We start from the raw sequence: 25,556 nt of genomic DNA, 5'->3' as shown, positions 1-25,556 counted from the left end.
TGTGGAACCGGGTCAAGTGCTTTTTTAAAAGGTGGAACCTCTAGGCTTGTACAATGCAACACAAACAGCCTTGCCTTTTCTTAGTCCCCACTTTAACAGCCATTAACGATGGGTGACATTTCAGCTAAATTGATGTTGAGCAAAGGTTTCTTGTAACTAATGGTCATTGCCGGTGTCACATTGAAAGCGTTCATACAATATATTTTGTTCCATCACTTTTTCAGCACTTGTGGAAGGTTGTTGTTTAATCGTGCAGGAAATGGTATGATTATAGTGGCTCTTTGTTGCTAAGGTGCTGATTGCTCCGCAGTAGGGTCATAATAGAGCACTCTTCACAAGCAGATGTTTCCAATTTATTACACTATTGTCTGTGGAAGCACGAATACAAAGTCATCAGCTATGCATTCCATAACACCGCTACGATAAAATCATCTCTAATGTGACTTAAATCTGACATGTTTACTATCTGGATGAATCATTCAGCTCCTGAATGAGTCCTCATGAGGTGCATCCATAAGTTTTAAGTAACAGTGCAGGTATGTATAAAGACAATATGCAGAACTGGAATGGATGGTAGCATACGAGATCTTTTTGCTGAATGACACTTTTCTGAGAGTGTTTTTTAGTTATGGGTCACCTTGTGGGTGGCAGGGTGGCTGGAAAGCAATCAATGGCGAAGCCAATAAGAGAGCTACAAGCTCAGGTAAAGAGGGTAATCATTGATGGTAAAAGCAGGGAATCTATAAAATGAATAATTCCCCTTATCTTGGTGGTGGAGGAGGCTGTATTTTCCAAAAATGTGAATGGTGTGTTGAAATAGACAAATTGAAGCTATACCTTTGACTATTTGAATGGTACCAGCAGCAAAGCTGTCGACTGTCAGATATCGTAGCTGTTATACAATATAAGTATAGTGCTAATTTTAATTGAGCAGCCCTCGCTAAGCAATGTTTTGCAGCAACATGTTAAGTAGCTCATCAGTTCATCAGTGTAAGCAACAGGCTTCCTTGGTAAATAATTAACATCACCTTTTCTCTTTGGCGATGCAGGATGCATATTGATACAAGCAATTTGTCTCCACGTCTGAGCACTTAAGCTCCCCCTGTTAGAAGAGCATGTGTGGCATCCTCAAAACATAATGGCCACAGCAACAGCTTGTTACAAGAACCTGGTTCCCTCCTTATGCCACATGTTTGCACACCATCTGCAACAAGAGTATATCGAAGCCATCATTTATTATCAGTTGACAATTGCTTTTTTCGATTAGGAATTTGACCAGGAGGTTTAGGGGACACAATTTCTATTCTCTTAAATTTACACAAAACATAGCAGTGCAGAAAATGTGAAAACCGATATTATGATTTGGTTACTGGTTGGTCTTTACCCAGCAGTGAAAAGGAAAAGAAGAGGAGAGCTGCAAAGTACAAGCTGTGGACAGTCGTTTTTCTGCGTCACACTTTAACTGCAACCAGGAGTAGCAAAGCTAAACAACAACTGCGTTCTATTTTAACGTTGTTTTTATAAAAAAAAAAACGTCTTCCAAATGTTTTGCCTGCATCTCCCCATTGAATAGTTTAATTGCCACAGATTAATAAATGAAAATAATGTCTTTTTTTTTTTTTTTTTTTTTTTTACAATCTTCTTGATATAGCCCTTTAGTTTGTCCCTTGCCACGGCCGATTGTGTGTGATTCCTCACATCACTTGTCATCATCTTTCCTTGTACAGGTTGGACTTTTCACAGTGGCCTTGTGTGCAATGAAACCAATCTACTTGTCATGCCTGATACTTGCACAGTTCAAATTCAATTGATAAATGTGACCCAGATGCTGGTATCCTTTAACATATGATCTCAAATGATGTTAAATGACCTTGTGGGCCGATGTGTCCAGGGGTTAAGCAGGGGTTGTCCTGATCAACCTCTGACACCTAGGTCATTCCTAAGATTGTGCTCCAGGCACGGCTTCAATGATAAGGGTCATCGAAAGGGTCATTCTTTCTCCTCTTTGGTTGTATCCAATTAACACATCAGTCGCTGAATCAGTCCCTGCTGTTCATTGGAACGTGAATTGTCCTCATTTATTGGCAAGTAGCTCAAACAAGTGTCCTCTGAGCACTACACAATAATAGCATTTATTTTCCTCACCTCTGACAGTTGTGATGTAAAGGCCATAGAAAAAGACTTGAAAAAGGCGTGTTTCTAACACAGTAGATTATCTGTTGTACAATTATTGGAAAGGGTTTCTGGGTTTCTTACCCACAAAAGTCAGACATGACGTGTTTTGCTGTGTTTAAACGTCAGATAAATCTTATTGTACCTTTCACATTTTAAAATAGCACTAGCGCAAGCTATAATTTCCAATCAGTAACAAACGGCATGAAAACCCACTTAGTTAAAATGGGTGAGCTGTTTTAGTTTTATTTAACAATTACTTCCACTTGAACGTAGCAAAGAATCACAATAATGTTTCTTGGCCAAACAGGAAAAAAAAAACAACAACACAGAATTTATCGACATATAGAACATAACACATACTAAGTACAGAGACGTTGTCAAGCAATGTAAGGATACCATTAGTGCGGGAAGAATGAACATTGACAGATGTGGAACTGATGCAAAAAGTCCTCACGGAAATTAAAGTGACCAGTAGTGCACTCATTCTGATACGGTGAATTTATTTGCAAATGACGAAGAGAGTACTTCAACATTTTAAAATGTCCAGTGATGTGGAACAGTGATCAACAACAGTTATGCAGGCCGTGCATCTTCAGCAGTCACATGTAGTGTATTCTCTGCTGAGCCTTTTTCAGGATGTAGTTGATATTGGTCTCCCAGTTCAGGTCCTGAAAGATGGCAGTTGGATATCGTGAGGCCTGCAGCTGTGGCAAATGCTGTTTCCAGTCCACGATCATTACTATAGTTTTGAGATTGTTCAAGGTTGTTTGCCCGCTCCGGAGCACCAGCAGCTTGACTTCCTCCCCAGACTGACCTGCTGCGTCCTCTCCGTCAGGAAGCTGTAGCTCCACTGGCTGATGGCCAGAGAGAGACTGCATTTGTGGAATTTGGAAGAAAGGAATTCAGGGATGATTATGTTGAAAACAGAGCTTAAGTCCACAAACAAGATCCTGGCGTAATGTCTGTGTGACACCCAGGCAGTTCAAAGAACCACTTTTGCATGTCAACAAAATCCACCTCACTGCTTCAATTCATTCTCATTAGCCTTTCATTAGTTTCAGAACAAACCTTGTGACGTCTTACAATCTTTTTTATAGTCTGGAGTTTATAAATGCCAAAAGTGTTGACCAGGCAGTTTAAATACAACTAAAACACTATCGCCAGAAAATACAAGATTTTCATACAACACACAAGTCTGCTGATAGCACATATGAATGAACAGAAGTGACGCATTTATTGGATTTCAAATCAGTCGAGCTTGCCAATAGCAAAAGTTATTTTTTGCCCGGAGCAGTTCATTAATGCAATTTTTTTCCTCAGGAGAATGATGACTAACAGTTTTGTGTTCGAGTATCATTTTTGAAACATACTCTTCTACAGTATATTGATTTAATGAAATTGATTATCATAGATTGCGCAATGCTGTCTTTATTAACACACTGCTACAAAGCATTTGGCTAGTGTTTTATGAGACTATATATAGTGGGAAGAACCTACTTACTAAAGATGCCTGGTGTATCTCATTGCTCATTGAGACTGCTTTTGCCTCAAACTTGTGCAGCTTATTAAAATGCACAATTAGCATGTAATTTAGTCACCCATGCACCCAAGCTTTTAAATGAAACTTCACAAAAGCTGTTCCCGTTCAGAACTGGGACAACGCACCCACCCTTTTGAAAATCTAATTAAACTAAACTAGTTTTTATCTGTTCTAAATGACTTTAGAGAACACATTCATTATGCCTGCCCTCCAGTCGTGTCACAAATATATTCCAATATTGCATTTATTTGATAAATAGGTTACATAATGTTGTTGCTCTTCTGTTTTGCTAGACCTGCTGTTGCTGTTTCCTTTAATGCGTTAGGTGTGGCATGGCCAACATCAAACCGACCTGTGCTGTATTTTATAACTTACCTACCAATCCAATAACCCAATTTTCTGTGACCACCACATATGATGAAAACATCACCAAGTGATCAATGCCACATTCTTCCTACATTTTTCCACTGCCACTCTGCGACTATAGCAACGGGACCAGGATGAATCTAGTATTTAGAGAAAGAATTACCTTTTTAGATTTGATCATCGGCTTTGCTCTATTGCTCAATTTCCTCTCTGCCTAGGTTTGGCAGTTATGATCTGAGAGATATCTGAATGAGAAATGAATTGCTCGCCTCGTACCCGTTTTTAGTCATTACCATTTAAACTGCAAACAGGAGGCCTGGTTTATCATTTTCCTCCAAGATGGAACAGTACATGTACCAGATTTCACATTTAGAACATTTTAATTTAGTTTATAATTTAAAAATGTAACTGAAACATTGCTTTCCTGTTTTTCATTTCCGTTTGTGTGGATGTTTATGAACATTTTCCTTTTTTTAACAGACAATAAATCATCAATCTTGATCAATTTAGGTACAGGTGGTTAATGATGCATACTAATAATGTTCTCTCTTGGCAAACAACTACCCTCAACTAAAGGCCATTCCAGTTATTTTTATTTTATGTCTAAACTTGACACAATGAATAGCATATTGATTTTCTCAAAATTGCTTTTTAACAGTAGCTGCGTGTCTCAGAGTGAGAGTAAACAGTAATATGTACGTATTTGCTAACTTTGAAATGATATAAGATGAAATCTTACTGGTCTGACTACTTGATTTCATCTAGTAACTCATACGTGTACAGACTGTATGTAGAGAAGCAAAGCTTTTGTTAAAACCAGGAAATATTGTTCCATAATTAGACATTATATATAAAATCACATGAATGGCTTGCACCTTTTTTCCGTGGTTAATAGATAGCCTTGAATTTGATGTCCTTGGTCGAGAACAGGCCAGATCGGGACAAAAACGAGGAGTATCGTATTTTCCGGACTATAAAACGCTCCGGAATTCAAGTCACACCAGCCATAAAATGCATAATAAAGAAAAAGACATGTATAAGTTGCACTGGAGTATAAGTCGCATTTTGGGGGGAAAGCCAACATCAAGAACAGACGTGTCGTCTTGAAAGGCAATTTAAAATAAAAATAGAATAGAGGCAACAACAGGCTGAATAATTGGTATGCTAACGTTACATGACACATAAACAACGAACCGAGAACATGCCTGGTATAACATATTAAGAGTTATTCAGACTATATTCAACTATAGCATAAATAACATGCTAACAAGTTTACCAAACCATCCATGTCACTCCAAATCACTAAATCCAATTAAATCTTTATCCTCGGTCACTTTTAAACAACTCCACTAACTCCGGAAGTAGAAGATGCGGTGCTTCTTCTTCTACGTCGCTTACTCAGACTCATCGTCAGTTGCAGTTCCAATGATTTCACAGGCTTAAAGCACCCTCTTGCGGTTTAGTGTGAAAATAACATGTGAAATGATATAATAACGTGTTAATAATTCCACACGTAAATCGCTCCTGAGAATAAGTCGCAGCCCTAGCCAAACTATGAAAAAAAAAATGTGATTTATAATCCGTAAAATACGGTACTCTCAAACAAGGGATGTCTTTTAAACATCGGCTGCTCATACTACCTCACCGGCCACACGCAGACGATTGATTTGCATCGTCAATTATCTAGACATAGAGTGGACCTGGCTAGATTTCCAGGCTGTCGCTGTCCTAAAGACAGCATAATCCCTGGCTGCTTTCCCAGTGTGTTGCACTCATTTCATTAATTTTGAAGAGCCAGTTCATATGGCCTTCAGACAAACCGCTTCAAAGCAACAGAATCATTGATGGTGCATCAACTAGTAAATAGCCTTTTTACCTGTATTCTGTTTGACTTTTTATTTCAACAACAATCAACTTGCTGACCTTATATGACTTGTTTGAGAGCTGACTTTGAATGGTGTGTTTTTGTGCAAGATTAGTTCTTAAGGTATGACTGTTAGACATTAAAAACAAGTGGTGGTTAAGTCTCTAGTCTACAGTCGAAACATTTTTGACAGTTCATTTTAATATGCAAAATAGTCTGTTTTAATGTTTTTTTAATCTGTTACGGGTCCGTTTTATGTGACACAAAGAAAGTCACAAATTTATATATGCTCACAACATGCTCAAGGGGCCATGTCAAAACCCATCAGACTAAGAATAAATGTAGGTTGCTATTCTTTTAGAGTCCATCACCGCTGCAGCACTTCCCCTGTGGCATACATAATGTTGACCTAAGAAATTTAAAGTCAAAATGTAAAGAAAATATTCTCATAGGTGACAGTTCACTACATTGTGAGTCCACATATCATCTCGGAAGGTCAGGGGCTTCGAATTGAGTCCCCATAGCTGATATTCAGCTTCACCTGCAATGTGTTCTGATGAGATTTTAGTATGAAATAATATTAATGGTGAAACGAACGTCACTTTTACATTGCCTGCACAAAAGCTGGTATCTTTTTACTGCCTTTGCCTGGGTGTTCTTTTCCTTAAATTACACTGACACGCAAAGGTGGGTAAGAAGTCATTGTGTCTTTATTCTGACTTAACTGGCTTGGGATGGCTAGAATAGAATAGATCTTTATTTGAGAGGAATATGAATTGAAACACTTGACACTTTTGTCTCCTGCCCTATTGTTTTGAAAGTATTGTTGCTATTTGCTAGTATTTTTTACTTAATAACAAATAGTGGTGATGATGTGGTCACACAGATTTCTGTTGTAAGCTGCGATAGAAATGCTGTAATGTTTTATTGTTTATTGTGTTTTATTACAGTTGATTATAAAAAATAAGTTATAATCTACTTTGACTTCATTTTAGAGTGACTCAAAAAACAATCACAACAAATGTAATCGTTACAAATTGTATTTTTGGTTTTGTTTTGTTTTCCCACACATTTAATTGTAATGCACATTAAGTCACATTTGCATCCTGATGCTATCTAACATTTCACACATTGATGCTAATATTGCATCCAGTTTTGGGGGGAAAAATATCTTTACAGCAAGCCACTGTATGGATACCTGGCGGCTACAATATTACAGAGATAGGCCTCTGGAATAAAATGGAGGTATGCTTCATTATTAGACTTTCCATTGTCACTCACAGAGATGAGATATGTAGAAGTCTCATCTTCGACCCTTATACTGTGATACTACGGCAGTCAGTCACAGGAAACAAGGAAAATACCTCAAGAGTATTGTCATAACGTCTCATATAAATGCCCCAACCTATCACATTTAGTCAGCTTAGTTGTAAATCAAAAACAGACAGAATATTTTAGTTTGAGTCAAACAAACTTTTGTACTCTTAAAAAATAAGGTACATTTGAAATAGCCGGTAAGTATATTAAAGCTGGTCTTCCCTGGAGAAAAATTGTCTCTGTAATTAAAAGGACCAGCAGGAAATGCCTGGAATCATCTCAGTATAATTATAAAAGCCCCATTTTTATTAATCTGTGGTTCTGCAGCAAGGATTCTCACATAGTGGAACCAAACTATAGCCTTGAGTAGAACACCTAGACCACACCAGCATCCACAAGAAGAGGCAGTGGGTGAAAAACTGAGGATGTGGGGGTGGGTGAGCCAGGATCTCTGCTTCATGTTGCTGCTAAGGAACATGGTGTCACAACACAGCACACCACGGACATGCTTTTAAGTCAAGTCTTTGAATTATAAGCCAAGATCTGCTGCTATGCATTGTTAGACCCAGAAGAGAAAATGGTTTTAGTGTACTGCATTTGTGCTTGCTTCTATGAGCTGTGGCCGTTGGGGCTGATTCTCCTGAGAGACATTGGAATATGGGTGGGGAGATCAATTAGGTTTATTTATTTCACATTATTCTTAAAGTCCCTGTAAAATGAAAATCAAAATGTCATACAGATTTAACACACATTTGCATGCCTACCAAAGTTGAATGAATAAAACTATCACCAAGAATATGAAATGATTGAGGCTTTATTATCTGTCAACACTCTGGGTCACGTGCTGAAACCACCTCCTACTCCTCTCCACAATTATCTTCAATATTTTGAAACCAACCTCTCAATTCACATTTCGGTGTATTTAGGAAGAAAAAAACAGTCTATTAAAGTACTCAAGTGTTGGTAAGAGTACTAATTTGTTTTTGTTTTTTTACTCAACGATTAATAGAGCAGAGCATCAGTGCTTTGTTGTGTGCCTGTGTGAAGGTGAGCTCAACTTCTTCGTCTCAGTCCCTGAGCTTTTGATTTGTGTGTCACAGCTGGTCCTGAGGACGGCGTCTCTATGGGCAGCTGTGGACGCTTTATCTCCCATGCGCTGACACGGGCTCATTTAATAGATAGCATACTTGGGGATTTGCCTCCAAAGTTGTCAAGACGCAGTCAGATAAATCACTAGACAGGATTCCAGGCTTGCTATCCTCGGCTCTGGCACTTATGGCTTTGTCTACCGACCATGAGACACATGTAAAATGTATTGTCCCATTGAAGTCTCCTTTTTCTTTGGTTCAGCTTAAGCACTCACTCAGCCACGTCTCGTAAAGGCACACATTCAACATGCTGATACTACAGTATGTACTGTAATGTGAAACTGTTTTCTTGTGTTTTGATACAATGTGGCGTTTTTTGTTTTTCTGTCTTCCTGAGACAGTGGCATTTGAATTAATCTCAGTGGGGTAAATACATCAGAACATCTTACTTCCGTTGTGTTCATTGTTTACTTCATACTAAGAATTGATTGTCATCTTGAGAAGCAGGGCCATCTCCTTGACAGAAAGGATTTGACTTTGATTGTATTGATTTTGACGCTTAATAGTTTAATCCCAAAGGTTTTAAATTGTCTCCCCCTAAATAAACAAGACTAAAGATGCATAATGGTGAGAAAACGATGTTTCAATACTGTTTAGGGTAATTAATATATGCCAAGAAAATTTAAGTCGGTGTTTACTAAATTTGTGTATGTTGTCTCAAGACTGGAAGAAGTTGGTCATTGACCTCACACTTTTATTACAGTATTAAACGACAGATGACTTATGAATTTATTATTTCAGAGGAGACACCCATCTGACCCATTGCACAGTACAAAATAAATTGTTTTTGTTTTGTCATTGCTGTTCCGAGAAGTAAAAGGACATTAAGGGAAACTTGCAGTAGAGACATTTATATTATAATGTTGATTCTAAACCCAGGAATTTAACACAAATTTTCCGCTGCAGCCTTTTTGAGAAATTGCTTTTCGCTGTAACTTATAAATGTTGACCGTCAGACGCCTTTCAAACTTGCACAGTTCACCAAGAACCCAAAATAATATTACCACTTCCACTCAGTCATCAGTTGGGGCACTTATACAATGTCTAAAGTGTTAAAATATCAGATATTATGTGTGTTAATATATAGATTTGGTGCATTTCTACAAACACTTGGGCTTGTCCAGAATGTTGGTAATTAAAATAAGGCAACTACTGTAAATCTGGCAAATCATACCAATAATGTCACAAAACCTGCTACATTCTAAAGTAGTAGGATTTTTATGGTATGACTTGTTTTTTGTAAAACAAGAGCCAAAGAGACCAAGTTTTTTTCTTTTTAAATGAATTAATTCTCTCTTGAAATAATTTGTTTTATCTATTTTTAAATGTTTTATTTGAACCGAGTCTCCTGTCGAACTTTGTTGAGTCACAAATCATAAAACCAGTGACTCGAGTCGATTCAAGTCTTTGTCAAAATGACGAGGGGACTCAAGTCATCTCTGGTATATATGTACGTATTATACAAGGCTGTGGGCCTGTTAATGAAAAATTGCCTTGCAAATGCTAGCCCAAGGAACCATGCATAATAGCAACAGCTGTTCATGCATTTTAATCAAAAGCAGTGGTCTTTCATGGAACTGCTTCATTTCTCTTCATTTCTGCAATTACAAACTGCCCACCAAGCTTTTGGCCCCGAGTTCCAAGCATGTGAGAAATCAACCATGCTTGCTTTCTTTTCTCAACTGCCTTCAAGCTTGTTGTTAAGTTTGCTCAATAATTACATACATTTGTCTCATCCTGTCTGCTGTAGCTTCCTAGTGCAAAGTTTTACTATGCTTCGAACAAAGTGTTCTTGTCCAACTTTCACCTACATCCAGGCTGAAACCATCTTTTAAAATCAAGTGGCAAACTCGCTTGGGTCACTCAAAAATGAACTATGTCCAGGAAAGTAATTCATGATTAATTTAGCCTGGATGCACACTGGGTGTTATGTTTTCCAGCCATGTTTTTTCAGCATTTGTGTGTCCCTTATTAGCTCAGATTGCCAGACAGTGTATTTTCTTCACGAGGTGACATTTAATTATGGGTGCATGAAATTGTGTTCTATTAATTGAAAATAGTCAGCCGTGGTCAGTCAGCCTTATGTTTTGTAATGGGCAAATATGAGACTGACTAGAGCTTACTGTGATTTAATGAAAGCCTTATCCCACCAGGATTTAGACAGATTTAGATCACAAATTCAGTACTACAGAGTTATTTTTTAAAATCTCTTTTTAAATGCAATTACAAACATTTTGGTTGGGCAAAATGTCACGTTTAATGTTGCTAAATATTAGTTCAAATGAAAACTGATGCTTCAAAATGTGATTGCTTAAATTGTGGAGGAGTGATTTCCTATGACGGTAAACTCTCTTAAGATGGAGCAACCATTTGGCCACTCTTGTATAAATTATCTGAAAAGGACACTTGAATAAAGCTACTCTCTCTATATATACTAAATACTCAGTATTCCTTAACAGAAAGTAACATCTGTCATAGCGACAGTTTTCTGAAGTACTAGAATAATACAAGGAAAAAGACAGCTCTCGAAATACTGCACAAAATCATCAGTCTCAAACCTGTTAAAACAATAGATTTTTTTTCAAAATGTTGAAACATACTCACTGATTGGATTTGGAAAAAAAACTGTCCATCCTATTCAAACACTGTTTTTCAGTTGCAAAAGTAGTGAAGCAGGGGTGCCGAAAGTAATCTAACCTAGAAGACTGGGTGATAAGAGCTACATTGGCAGTGTGTTTGTTGGTAATAAGAGATTGGATGAGAAGTTGAGGGAAAAAATGAGTGTGATATTGAAGGAAGGTGAGAAAACCGTAACGGAGGAGGTACGTGTTTATCTGTGATTATTAGAGCACCTTGCACCCTGAAATGGACCCAAAATGTAGAGTAATAGAAAACAGACATGGATTTCCATCAGGCAGCTGTGATCATAGTCTGAGATAAGGTGAAAATGGGTTGTATTCTGAGAATCAGTCACATTTTGAGCTTTAATGCTGTTAACAATGATTTTAATCACCACTTTTATGATCATGTGTATTGATCATTTCATCCTTAATGCAGCGCTGCTCAGTTAAATGCAGAAAAACAGTAAATACAGCCATTTAACTTATATCCCTTTTCTACCGCTTATCTACCGTGAGCCAAGGGTCACGGCCGGGTAAACTGGAAGCCATCTGAGCTCACTAGTCACCAGTCAGTCACAGAGTACATATACTAGAAACACCATGTGAAACCATACAAACACATGTATTTGGTAAATGTCAGACAAAACTTAGGTATAGGTTTGAATGTGATGATATGTGTGTTTTTGTTTTTCTTGTATTCAAGGTAAAGGAATTATGAACTGTTCTATCTACCATTCAAAGAACAAACCCATTAGGCTTTTGCTAGAAAGCAAAAAACCCACAAAAAAACATAACAAACAAAAAAGTAAATGGGTTTGTGACTGACATGGTGAAAGAAGTCTGAAAGCTATTAAATCCCCCCAGACCACTCACCCAGTTTGCGTGTGTGTGCGTGTGTGTGTGTTTGTTTGTGTGTTATTCAAATACAGAATTTCTTGAAGGCAACAGTTAATATGGGCATAACCACAAATTGTCTGTCCACACATGTATTATTACTATTATTTGTAGTAAATGCCTCTTCCTTAGTGTAAATTACATTTTCTTTCTAAATGCGTCAATAGTACTGTCTTTATTGGCTTTGTATAGGATTTTTAAAATACTGCAGTCAACTGTATCTTTTAATACCATACACATGTATTTAAAATGTTATTAAACATTATATAGTTCAATTTGATAGCAGGATAGCCTTCATGCAGCAGAGTCAAATACAGTGCAGTAAAACATGCAGCAAAGCAACATGTTTTTTTTTGTTTGTTTTTTTAAAGAAGTTGTGCTGACAGTCTGATTGTCTGTGACGGAACAGCTCCGTTGCCTCTTTCAAACAACAAGACAGAGCAGTTTAAAAAAAAAACAATTTAAAAGTAAGGACTTTGACGATTGTCACAAAAAGTGTAACACCGGTGGGGTTCGGCACCAAGTTGTCCACAGCTGTCAGACGCCACGCTTCCAAAAACAGTGTCACTTGAGCTCAAGTACCAAACTGATCTTTGTTTTACGATTCTGGGAACAGCATGAACAGTCTGGAGTTCTTGTCAACTGTCAGGGCCTGTTGCCATCATCCACATTTTACCATTGTTCCAGAAGTTTTTAGAAACTCGCACAGTTTTGTGATTAAATATTAATGCACTTAGAGAATAAATGTTTTGGAACTGCCTAGAAAGCCATCAAGATGTCATATTCATGATGCCGTATTCAGTTGATTCGATTGGTATCACATAGAATCTATTTAGGATCATTGTTGTAATAGGAGAAATATTTTGTTTTGCTGAAGCTGTGATATGTCTGCTTTATTTTCATCCATGTAAACCTTAGCTATTCATTGGCTATTTACAGAGTTACATCTGTGACTATCTATGTATCTGGTTTACCATTTTTCAAATCCCAAGTATTATGGGTTGAGCAGAGATTACTGTCCCATTGCACAGAATGTGGTTACAGCAAGGGGCGAGCTCTAGCTCTGTTTGTACCTGAAATTGCTGCGATTAGGATTCACGATCCAATATCACAAGGGAGTGACGACATTGGCTTGAACATATTCCACCTGACATTTATCGTCGATTGGCACTTGGTTACAACTAATCCATGTCATTTTCTCCGTCAGCAAAATTAGTTGAGAATAAAATGGTGTTGTAAATTACAGAGGCTTTGATCGGTGTTCAGCACTGAAAAGTGCTGAGAAGTGATGGGACATAAGCTGTTGCTATGGTTACTACAAAAAAAAAAAATCGGTGAACAAAACTATAGAGTACCTTGCGGGTGCTTCTCCCCTTACATTGTGTTATCTTAGCCCCTGATTTTGTAATAATACTCACACACCATTAGCTTGTATTTTAAAGTTGGTAGTTATCACTGAATTGATTATTTTGTCAGGCATGATTTGTGGATCATGAAAGCAACTCAAATGCCTTACCCGCCCAGAATTCGTAAACACTGCATGCAGTTAGTCACTGTGTAATTAGAAGCTGTGCATCTGTCCAATTTGTCGTCTCACTTTATCACAATTAGCTTTGCATTGTTATAGCTGGACTTCTTTCGTCTTTGCGGGGTAGAAAAATAATGAATACAATTCTGATTATTATTGAAAATTCATCCCTTTATTTGTCTGTGGCCTTTCTTAATCCCTTTTTTTTGGGGGGGGGGCAGTTTTCAGTCTTGTGACAGTGCATCACTAAAATGTTTTATTCTCCTAACCTGCAGCGATGAGACCTTTCTGCGGGTCGGCAGGTGACGGCAACAAAGACAATGCAGCCGAGTTGGTTGTCTTTATATGAATGCAACTCGATTCCCCTTACTTTGATTATTTGCTGATATTCAGGCTTCTGTACATTCTGCTTGGTAAAATCTAGCTCAAGCATACCCAATGCCATCCCCCACCCACCCCATGCTGCCTCCTCTGGCTCCAGTCCTGATCCTAACCCTCAGAGGCGCGGGAAATAATTAGGAGAGAAAAACTGCAGCTGACACTATTTCTGAAAGCAGGGTATTATAATGAGAGCAGAGCAGGTATTCATTGTGTCTGATGGAGCGATTGAAAGCCACTTGGTTTTCAGGCTGCCTGGGAGAAGCCTTGCGGAGCTTTGCTGGTCCCTTAATGCACATGGGAGCTGAGCTTTGGGAGGTTGAGCCAGAGGTGTCTCAGACAATGGCAGGAGCCAAGGTTATAGCTGAGTAACCCATTCAAAGTGCTCTAAAGTGACGCAGCCTTCTCCGCTTTTGTCTCTGCCAATGTGGCTGTCTCTCTCTCACTCGCTCTCTCGCTCTCTAAGTCTCTGTTGTTGAACTCATTATTAAATGTGAGGGATGCCGACGACCCACTGATCAAAGTTGAGCTTCATTAAACCGTGTGGACTGAGTAATTGCTTTGGAAAGTGTTCTCTTATCAAGACAGGATAAGCAGTTTATATATATATATATATATATATATATATATATATATATATATATGTGTGTGTGTGTGTGTGTGTGTGTGTGTGTGTGTGTGTGTGTGTGTGTGTGTGTGTGTGTGTGCGCGTGCACATATATATGATAAAATATATATATGAAATGTGCATTAATTTATGTAATTTTCTCGCGGGAGTTTAGGTCACATAACTTGGCCAGGGTGTGGAGCATGGGCCAAGGAGTCCGTAACATCACTTTCCAGATTTGAAAGTTCAGATCATATAAATAAAATAGACACCCTAATGTTACTTCACACAAATTTTAGTTTATATTTTAGAGGCCACACTTGAGAGAAATAAGATGAAATAAGTTGGTACCATCCTCTTTTCCAAAATGAAATATCGTTCTTTCATAATGAGATTCTGCGGCTGCACTTTTAATGTGTCAGGCATACACAATTTATGAATCCGCTGTGGTAGCGATGAAATTCATCTTAAATTAGGATTTAAATTGACATCCAAACTGCCACATCTTTTGGTTAATTAAAAAAAAATCATGTCAATGCCCAACCACCTCACGTAATGTGATTTTTATTTTTTCAATCAAAAGCCGTCTTTCTCTGTGTGCTCCCCATCCAGCCCCCATATCTTATTTGCGTCACTCAGACCTGTACCCATATGGTACACAATGCATCTGTTGAACTCCACTCATTCCTGTAAACAGGCAAATTAAATCCATTCTCCAGCTATGTCAATCATTTCACCATCTTTTATTGTATTTATGAACACTGAGGACACATTCCCAGTCTCATTAGAAGTACGCAATGCATCAGGGAGGAAGGGAGGAGAGCTCTGAGAGGGAAATTGAAGCTATCACTTGGAATCATTTTGTCCAGCCACTGAGATGAAGCGCACCTCCTCATGATGTTGCTTGCTGGGCTCCCAAGGTACTTGTAGGCTAAAGATCAGAATTGCTTGCTAGTCATGAGAAATGTCTTGGGAGCAGAGACTCCTACGTGAATGCCACACTGGAAATATGTATTATTACCTTTCCCTAACCCAACTTGCTTTTCTTAAATAAAATAAAAAAATGACCTCAGCAGGATTGTATATTTGCCAATGTCAAATGCATTTGTGTTGAATTAATTTTATTTAATCTATACAAAGCTAGATAGTATTTTGTATGGGAGCTCTTTATGCATTGTGACAGCCTCTTTTTTAGTGTTATTCCTAATATACATGTATATATTTCATTGTTATGCAAATAACTAGTAACTGTGGAAAATTTTTGGCGGACAAACTCTAGATTCCAATCTTCTAGCCGACGCTACAGCTGCTCTGTGCTGTGTTAAGTCGCTCCCACTGTCACCAGAGCAATCCTTCTCCATATCCACATCCCTGTCAGATGCGTGTTACTTTTTCGAGAAGCCATAAGGCCCCGTCTCTGTCAACCGGCTTTCCCTCACTCCATTAAAGATGATTGATAGACCCTGAAAACATTTTGCCCAGCTGTTGACTCATCCTTGAGAAACTGAAAAGAACTCAGATAAAGGACCTCCCATCACCAAATATATTTTGTCTTCATAATGTTCACTTGTATACGTCGTATAATAGTCTATCGCAATTCCAAGGTGGTTTGGGGTCTCATTGGTGATTGCAATGTGTTAGTTGTTTCAGTTTTCTTTTTTTAAACTCGAAACCTTTGATATATAAGGGCAGTCCTCTGCTTGGGTCAAATGAAACCAAACAGAGAAAAGACACATTTGTTTGTCCATCGGTCATTGTTCTTCCTCTTGGCTTTGTTATCCTCTAATGGCTTGTGAGGATTTCTGCAGGACAACTTGAGACGTATTTTATGATGTTTCAGCGTGATTGATAACATGCTCTTGGAGGGATGTCAGGCTTTCAGAGTAGGATAATGTGGATTTCTATCTCTCTGCCTTCTTCTGTAAGATGCACCATCAATCAGCAGCAATCGCGGCCTTAACCCGGTAAAATTAAAACCTTGCGGGGGGGCGGGGCCTTCGTTTTCCGCGGAATCAGGACACACATCAGAAGGGAGCGCGACAGAATCAGAACGCTGATCCACATCGCACCAGGCTCACTGCGACAGAGAAGAGGATAGATATAAGATTCCCAGCATGGGGCAGAAAATATAGTTAATGATCTGATTGTAGATGGCTGTTGACAGGGGAGAGGGATTACAGGAAGAACAGTCTCATTTTCACTGTGTACAGAGACGTTATTAGATCCTAGCCCAGCTAATTTAATTCCTAGGCCTGTCAATATTTACCAGCAACAAGGGCACTGCACTCTGGCAGACTCTCTAGTCTTTGAGAATGCCGTGTTATGGACATAATTTGACATCGAGATGAAAAGATCAAAATTCCCCTAGTGTCTGTGAAGCTCTGGTCTTGTCATAGGTATGTTTTGATGCATGTCTCAAGTCTGTCTATGTATGTCTGTGTTTTTCAGTGGATGGCTGCATACACAGAGCGGCAGGTTCCTGTCTCTTTGATGAGTGTCAAACACTAAATGGCTGTGGAACCGGCAAAGCCAAGATCACCTGCGGCTATGATCTCCCTGCAAGATGTGAGTACCAGTAATTAATGCATTCCTTTTGCTCAGTGTGTGCTTGCGTGCTTGTGTGCGCTTTCAAGACCTGATGCTGCTTTATACTATTTTCACGCACAGATGTAATGTAATGTAGCATAATTGTACACTCACAGGTCACAAGCTGCACAATGAAATGAGAAAAAAAAACATATAAAATGCCTTTGTGGAAGCAAAATACATTCCATATATACAAATATATAACTCTGAAGTCCAAGAAAACACTCATTCGGTCATACTCGCGTAGGGAAGTTGTCAAGGTACCACATTATTATGATACATTCAATGTCATATTGGAATGAAAGTTGACTTTTTTATGTGTAAGAAGAGGTATGTGTGACATTTTTGTAATTTCATTCACTATACTATTGGTTTTGGATGATTTTATTATTATTTATTTTAAAGTGCATGTTATTCTCAAAATTAATTTATGTAACCAAAATAATAAAAAAAAAACTCACAACATTGTTAAGTTGAACCTAATGAAGTGTATATTGTTTCTTAATGTTAGTTTTGTGTAATAGGTTGAGTAAAGAGGACTTTGGGAGAAGGCTTTAGGAGATGAAAAAATATCATTCAGATACACTGGCTGTACTCACACCTGCACATGAATAACACAGTGGGGAGTAAAAAATGAGAACAAACTTTTAATTAGAATGCATTACTTTTCAAAAGTCATTCATTTACATCAGGGTTTGTTTTGCCAAAAAATAATTCTGATTGGTACTTGTATGGCTGAATGAGAGCATCATCTGTATACAGACAGGCCTTTTGTTGCTTCATTTGATTAATTCTTTTTTCAGTCATCATTTATTCATTTATCGGACCACACAACTTTCACTGATGTAATTTACCAATGATGAGAAACTTAGTTGGGATCATTAATTTTCCAGCTCTACCTGAGATTTATTATGTTGTGTACCTTTGGGTTTTCTGCAACTTTCGGATAAGAGTTAATTTTCTAATCGTTGAGGACGTTAGTCTTTTAAAAGGGGAAACGTGAGTAAGTGATGTCACACTCCTGGTCCTAACCTAACCCTGAAAGATTTCCATGAGACTGCCGAGGACACGGCGGCCCAGATGAAATTAAGATGTGTTGTAAAGAATAACAAACAAACGGAGGAGATAAACTGTGAGTTTGTCATTCTGGTGCAGTCGGACTAAAAACAGGGTGCACCCATGACAGTTTAACAAGCTGCAGGGAGCAATCACACTGCCACTGGGCATTCTTATTGTTATTATCTTCGGGTGAAACACATCTGTGCTGATAAATTATTATGGATTTGAGCAGTTGTTCACATGGAACACTCAGTCCAATTTTGAATCTAATTGGAGTTCATTTTAAAATGTCTATCTTACCGGGATTTGTTGAAATGTTTGTATCTCCACTAATCTGAGTCATCATCCCATAATCTTTCTTGCTTCTCTTCTTAGAAATCAGCTTCTCATTTTGAGAATGGCATTTGCCCGCTCGCAAATCACGTTGTTTTGATGAATTTTCTACGCTGTCATATTTATCCCGCCTACGCACGCACACACATTAATAAATTACAAAGCACACAACAGTTTTTTTTGGGGTATCTTCATTTATTTAATATGTTTTATCATTTTGTAGAAGAGGACAATGGCTTCTGTGAATATCACACTTTTCATTTTTGTTGCTAATAACCATTTAGTTAACACAATATCCACGGAAATTAAATATTTGTACAACCAAAATAATCACTCGAACAAACATATGCCACCCATTTTCCACAGTTGTCAGGCCACTTTAGTTTTTAAGAATACCATTTGAAAAGGTAAACAATTTTAGCTTCAAGTAAATTAAATCCTCTTTTCACCACACAAGCATTTTCAAACTGGAACTCTGATTCTCAGTTTTGCGGTTTCTCTGTAACAATACTGGGTACATCTCCAATGGTTGCATCCTTCTTTGGGGAACCCCTCTGTAGTAGTTTGCCCAATGTCAGTCCTCGATGCCATTATCGTGGAGTAAATTGTCCAACCCGTGCTGTTTAACCAAATGTGGCTAGGCTTTATATTGTGCTTCCACTTAAGTGAAAACATCAGATGGAAATCACTTCATCAAGATCTCAGCCACTTCACTTGATGCTGATTTATTTATTTTTTTAATGAGAAATTGAGTGTGCATATGATTGTCTGTGATGAGTATAACCACTTAGTGCCCACAGGGAGAAGAGCGCTGAAACCACAGTTGTCCTTAGTCAGAGATGTGATGGTCTGAGGAAATGAAAAACGGCCGTCGTCATCACCCCATCTCAAACTTCCTCTCAAGACAAGAAAATTACATCCCACTAAGCAGTTTAGGCTGTGAAGCCCACTGGCAAATGAGCCTTCCCTTTAGGAGGGCCGGGTACATGTGGGACTTATTATTCTGGGACTGGCCAGGGATTATTAATCAATGACAGTAATTACGCATCTACCATAGCGGAAAGACACCCAAAAAGCTATCAAATTGACAAGAAAATTGCCCATTTACCCTAATTTTAGACAAGTTACTCATCTGTCCATAGATAGGATTAAATGAAAATGCAATGTCAAGTATTGCCTACCACCATTCATATTTATGGTTCTACTAGTGAAAAATGGTTTGCTATTTTGTAGTATTTAAAAACTTTAATTAACTACAAAATGTGTTTGTCCATTTTATTATTGGAACTATTTGAAAGAATTAAAGATATATCTATTTTCAACATAAACCACACGTTGGTTTCAGATCAATGTATGACTCAATAATTATAGATTTTTTTAAACGTAATTAGGATTGCCGTGTCATTTGGAACGAGCCCTTATAAATGTAGGTTACAAAATAATCTGCATCATTGTGCTTGTTGCTTTGATGGTGATGAAACAACCCTCAGAATTGTTTTATTAATTGTCCTTGTCCACTCCAAAGATGTTTCGTAAAGACCTTGAGGGCTCATCTTCACTTGGACTTATTCTAAAGCTTTCTCTTGTATGCTTGAAAATTGAATACCCCAAAGGAACTTTGAAGAAGATACTGTATTTGTTGTTGTTGTTACACTCCCATCCCATGTAAAATATTTTACCCGGTTCTGTTCAACCCCTAAAGGAGTTTTAGACTGACACTTCAAAATGCTTGTGCTGTTTATTGTTTTGCTTCTCCTTTTCTCTCATCCCATTGAGCTCTGTGTGTATGCTTTAAATAATGGATTCTCTTTGGATACAAGGCGGGGAGATTCTATTCTGTTGTTGTGGTTCTCTTTATTCTACTCTTTGCTAATTAATAGTCCTTAAGATTGTCTCTTCAGTCGTGCGTGCATTTTGAGAAATTGTCTTGTACATTTTAATCATCCTTACAGTGTTCTCAGTGGGTATTCACCAGTCCTGAATGCTGTCAGCATGTCACAGAGATAGATTTCTCTCCTTCAACTCCTTGGTTTTAAAGTTCGGATTTTCAGTCTTCATTGTGTGTTATTGTTTTTTTCCCCCCCCTGCCACTCACTTGTATAGTGTGGCTGCACAACCTTGTACCCACACAGTAGTGAAGCCTTTGATTAGTCATCGGGCGCTATGCGATGCGCTCGTCCGGCTCTGTCCCCACTGTGACCCGCCACGTCTTCACATTCCTCCAGTACTTTTCAGACTTCTGCGCAACAACAAGCAACAGTCCACTCTGCAATTTATTCATACTTTATATGCTGCCGCACAAGCCTGCTTGTGTCGTGCATTCATTGATGTCATAAGCATTCTATGCTTCGATTTCATCCCAGTAGGACTCATTAATAGTTTTATTTAGCTACAATATGTGCACATGATTTTGTTGGAATTAGTAACCTCATGTCACTAACAGTCAACTATAAAGAGGATGTCAACTATGTTCTATGTGCAGTCCCACTAGTCTGGACAGTTCTCCTGTTTTCTGGGGCCGTGATTGGTTGTAACTCGAGACCTGTGCTTCTATGATATCATTTTTGGTTGACAGCAAGTGTCCCGCCCCCTTAGATGGAGAAAAATGGGTGGATTTTGCTGTGTAATTCATTTTACACAAGCACAATATTAATCTGTAAATCATGTTTGGACTGCATAGAACATATCGTAGAGAACAGTACGATGGATGGATGGACGGACGGATGGACGGACGGATGGATGGATGGATTTAGATGTTGTGCCCTTTAAAATCACTGGCAAAGAGTACAGATATCAGTTTAATTACTGCAGTTTATGTACTCAATGAATCAACTCTTTCAAGCACGATACGCCCCATCCCTTGTATTAATCAGCATAATAAGAAATTGAGTGAGCATCGGGTCCCTAAGTAAGCAACTTCTTTGAAAGGGTGGTGGTTATTGCAGAAAACTTTTCTTCCTACTCTGAATAATCTGTGCTTGTGTTGATCCATTGCAACATTTAGGAATGCAGACAAAACTCCTTTGGGAGAGGCACCTTGGCTCAGTTCGCAGCTTCTTTATCTCATGTTCCCTTTCAGCACAAACTGGAGCTCTGGTGTTTACTGTAAGTGCACCTGTGCTAATAATCATCCACCGCTGATAAGTTTTGCTCCCTGATAGTGTGAGTAATGTTTTCCCGGGCCTTATTTACTCCGGAAAAGCAGCCTGTCTGAGCCATCCATCCACTCGGCAAACACAGACAGCCAAGGCAAACCTTTTCACCATTAATGAAAGCATAGTCTGCTTCATCATACACTTCCACAACAACAAAGGCTGCTTTGTTTAAAATGTTACTATTTTGATTTCATTCTGACCTTAATGTTCAAGCGCATACCAGTATAATTTCCACTATAGATGCTTTTCCATCAGAAAGTTGTAATTTTTCATCAATTTTGACAAACATACTTATTTCGTCTTGCTTCAGTGCCATAAAAAGACGAGTAGACCTAATGGTCTTTTTTTGACGCAAAGATCTCAACTAGTTCTGAAAGGGAAAACATGGGTAATGATCTTAAAGCAATATTTACTGAGCACTATTAACCACAAATGAAATGATCACTACAACGGAATTGACTGTTTCACAACACATTTTAAGACACAACACATTGCAGTTCATTTTAGCATCATGGCAGGCTCAAAAATGCGTTTCTTTTGTTTAAATCAACCACGGTGGCCGTGAGAGAAAAAAACACACAGAGCAAAGGCACGTTACTGCTCAGTTTCAGCACTCGCGTCATAAATGTCCCTTCATGTGCATGCCACTTAACCTCCAGCTCTGACTTATAGTCTTGTGCATTTCTCGAATTTATCTGTCACTGATCAAGTATTAAGAAATGCATATCGGTAGGTGCAAATAGAAGGTGAAGTGTGACCAGAATATTACATATTAGCAGCTTACTTTTTCATTTAAAGAGAATATAAAATGAAGACATGAAATCCCCTACCCCCGAAATCAACGTAAAATCCTTCCATAAGCATATCATATTATGATTTCCTCATCATTATTCTTGGATTGAAACGTAAATTTACGACTGACACAAGGAAGCATGACAAGGAAGATTGCATATCAAGGAAAGGCCAGATGTTTTTAAGCATTATTTATGAGGGAGAAAATGTGTTTTTTCTTTTTGTCTGCCAGACTAATCCACTCTCCCTCTGGCTCATCGGTTGAAATGCATGGCTCCCCTCTCAAGAAACAGAGCAAACTCAATTTCACTGTTCACATGCAGAGGCAAGGCTTGTTGCTCTCCTTTTCAGATATTTGTTTCTTTTGTTGGTCGGCCTGTCAGTTCTTCAGGCCTCTTGAGGACTGGAGTAATTTGGTAATTTTACCTAAATGGTGATACTGTAATTGTGTAGCGTCAGCTGCCGAGCTGTCAGTGAGACAGCCAACGGTCATTCATCACCAGCAAACGAGATGGGTGGGGGGTCATTTTGACTGATCGGGTAAACATTAGCAGAAAGAAAGTAGTGAAGCGATCTTACCCTGAAAAAAAATGATGGAAATAGTAGTTGAGTGGTCTTTGGAGTAATGGGGTGCAGGGGCAGCAACAGTCTGTGTGGCAGCCTGGTTATTAGGCTGAAATTGGGCGGAAAGGTGCTGGTGTTGGGCGGAGGTAGGTCGTTGGGCGTCAGTAAAGGTGCCTGAGCCTCACACTGACAGTGATGCATCAGAATGGTAGCGTGTGGGTGGCAGATGAAGTGTCTACTAAAAGGTCAGGTTTGAAGTGGAAAGTGGCAGTAGCGTTAATGCAATCATGTCTTCCCATCAAACAATTCCAATTGTCCAGTTACAATATTTTTAGTTTAGTTTTGTTTTCAGTAGCACAGGGAATTTACTACTCGCTGTATACCGACAATAATGGGTGGCTCATCCCCTTTTTTGGGTTTTTCCCCCCTTTCCTCTTTTTTTGTATTTATATTTAGGTCATAAATGGATACGAGATATAAACATGAGTGAAGTGACATTATTTATGCATGCCGATCCTTAACATTGAAACACGTTTCTCCTACTCTATCCCGTTAAGTGATACCTTCAAGAAAATCATCTTTGACAGATGTTCCATTTTAAATATATGATGTAGAGAAATTTAAGCTGAAACTGGGCCAATCGTCACTGTTTTAGGAAAAAAATGCTAATTGGATTGAGAACACAGAGCTTCATTTGGTGGACAAACAGCACAATGACAACCTTATGCACGACTCCCACACTGTTTTGAGAGAGTGTTTAATCGACAATACTCTGGCTGATTATGATTATTTAGAACTACTCATGGTTCATAAGGTCGGTCAGGACTCCATGTTACATTGTACTCACTTGTTTACACTATGACAAGAAAATAGAGCCTAAAGTCAAATGGCGACATTTATGTATTACATACATGCTGACCAGTGCTGCCAAGTTAGTCACTATGCTTTTGTTAGCGAGCAATCTAACGTCGAGTAATTTGGGGGTAGCGATTAGGAGCAATTCTAGCTAAGTATTCCAGTGACCAAAGTCTTTGTGATCTTGAGACTGTCTCCCACCTTCAGTCAGAGTTGTTCGCCTCGCTGAGTGCAGCCTTCAAATAAATTGCGTTGCTGTCTAGCCAAAACTATGAACACCAGTGACAACCAAGCTGTTTAGAAAGCAAGAATTGATTCGAACAAGATGTCAAATAAAAATATATGTGGAAAAAAACACTCCCCCATGATAAGCAAACACAACTAAATGAAAGTTGACTTTAATAAATTTCGTTTAAAATCTGTCACCATGTTTTTGAATGTCCTACAGTGTCCTCTAGTAGTTCCTCCCCTGTAAGGACAGACTATATAATTTACTAGAGGCACTTAACATGAATACCCACAAGGCCTCAGGCTTCTTGATAATGTAACCGAGACCCAGGGAGAACACTACCACTTAATTCTCAGGGACGGCAGTGCACAGTTTATGGCTCACTTGACAGTGCCGTTGTCACAAGAAAGAAAAGTTTGAATCTTGTGGCTTTGTTTACCCCTCATCCAAGGCTTGGGATAAAAAAAAACTAATTAACCACGCTGAATAACAGTCTCCTGTAGTGCCATTTTCACAGCTAATTATGCAAGACTACCGCCCGCCTAAACCGTTGCCTTGTCTTTGATTTTCTCTACCAAATTGTTATGCTTCTTCTGTTCATTAGGCTTTTAGGATTGTAAATGTGCGTGCGTGCGTGCGTGCGTGCGTGCGTGCGTGTGCGCATATATCTATATATATCTATATATATATCTATATCTATATCTATATCTATATATATATATATATAGATATATATATATATATTTTTTTTTTTCCTGTGTCCTATGTTTGTATCACACGTTGCAATTGCAGGTTTTTAATGTTGTGGGTTTAGGCTCCTGCTGTGGTCCGTAAAAAATAACATTAACCTTCCCATTAAACGGCATATGGTTTGCCATAAACCCTAATGGAGAAGGGTAGCAATGCAAAAGAGCCTGTGTGTGTTTTTAGGGATACCACCTCAGTGCAAAAAGACCAGTTAAAGAAAGAACACGTTTGTTTTTTATCATGTCATGGGCTTGACAAAGTTCTCCGCTTTTATACAACTTGATATAAATACATAGACATGATTTATTACCTTAATTTCTGGACGGTTAACCACACCTGAATACAAGATGCACCAATTAAAATTAAGGGAAAATATTGTTTTGTTTATATACAAGGTATAAGCCGCAGGTGTTTTAAATGAAATGTTCTCATTTCTATTATCTGTATTACCAAAACAAATCCTCTTACAATATAATAAAAATCATAAAAAATCCATAGATAAACCGACTTGTATAAAAAGTAGTTTATAGTTCGAAAATTATGGTAGTCCTGTGCGACTTCAAGTTTGTATACTTTCAGTCTAGATTTACCTTAAGTTCAAACTTTATTTACAAAAACACCATTATTCCAAACACCTCAGAATAGTTCCAGCATACCATCAGTAGTTTTCAACATTCGTAAATTACTGTAGAATTGTCGGCCCTTGCGCCGTTTGAATATACCCACACACTAATTGGTGTAATTGCATAACAGATCTTTTTTAAGCTTTATCTATTCAATGTGATTGATACGGTACAG

At 38.3% G+C, this 25,556-nt stretch overlaps 1 protein-coding gene across 6 annotated transcripts in view; it reads left to right on the top strand.

Annotated features, from left to right (window-relative positions):
- The window catches only part of macrod2 (mono-ADP ribosylhydrolase 2), a 274,895-nt gene that overhangs the window by 78,944 nt on the left and 170,395 nt on the right, over nucleotides 1-25,556 (top strand). For all 6 annotated transcript variants that reach the window (XM_037271888.1, XM_037271887.1, XM_037271891.1 and 3 more), the window contains one exon: nucleotides 16,887-17,003. In XM_037271888.1, the coding sequence (XP_037127783.1) occupies nucleotides 16,887-17,003 (117 nt within the window). The remainder of the gene's footprint in view (nucleotides 1-16,886; nucleotides 17,004-25,556) is intronic.

Source organism: Syngnathus acus, chromosome 15 (genome assembly GCF_901709675.1).
Source record: "Syngnathus acus chromosome 15, fSynAcu1.2, whole genome shotgun sequence".
NCBI classification, from domain to species: domain Eukaryota; kingdom Metazoa; phylum Chordata; class Actinopteri; order Syngnathiformes; family Syngnathidae; genus Syngnathus; species Syngnathus acus.
The sequence above is the reverse complement of the archived record's forward strand: the minus strand, read 5'-3'. Positions and strand labels throughout refer to the sequence as shown.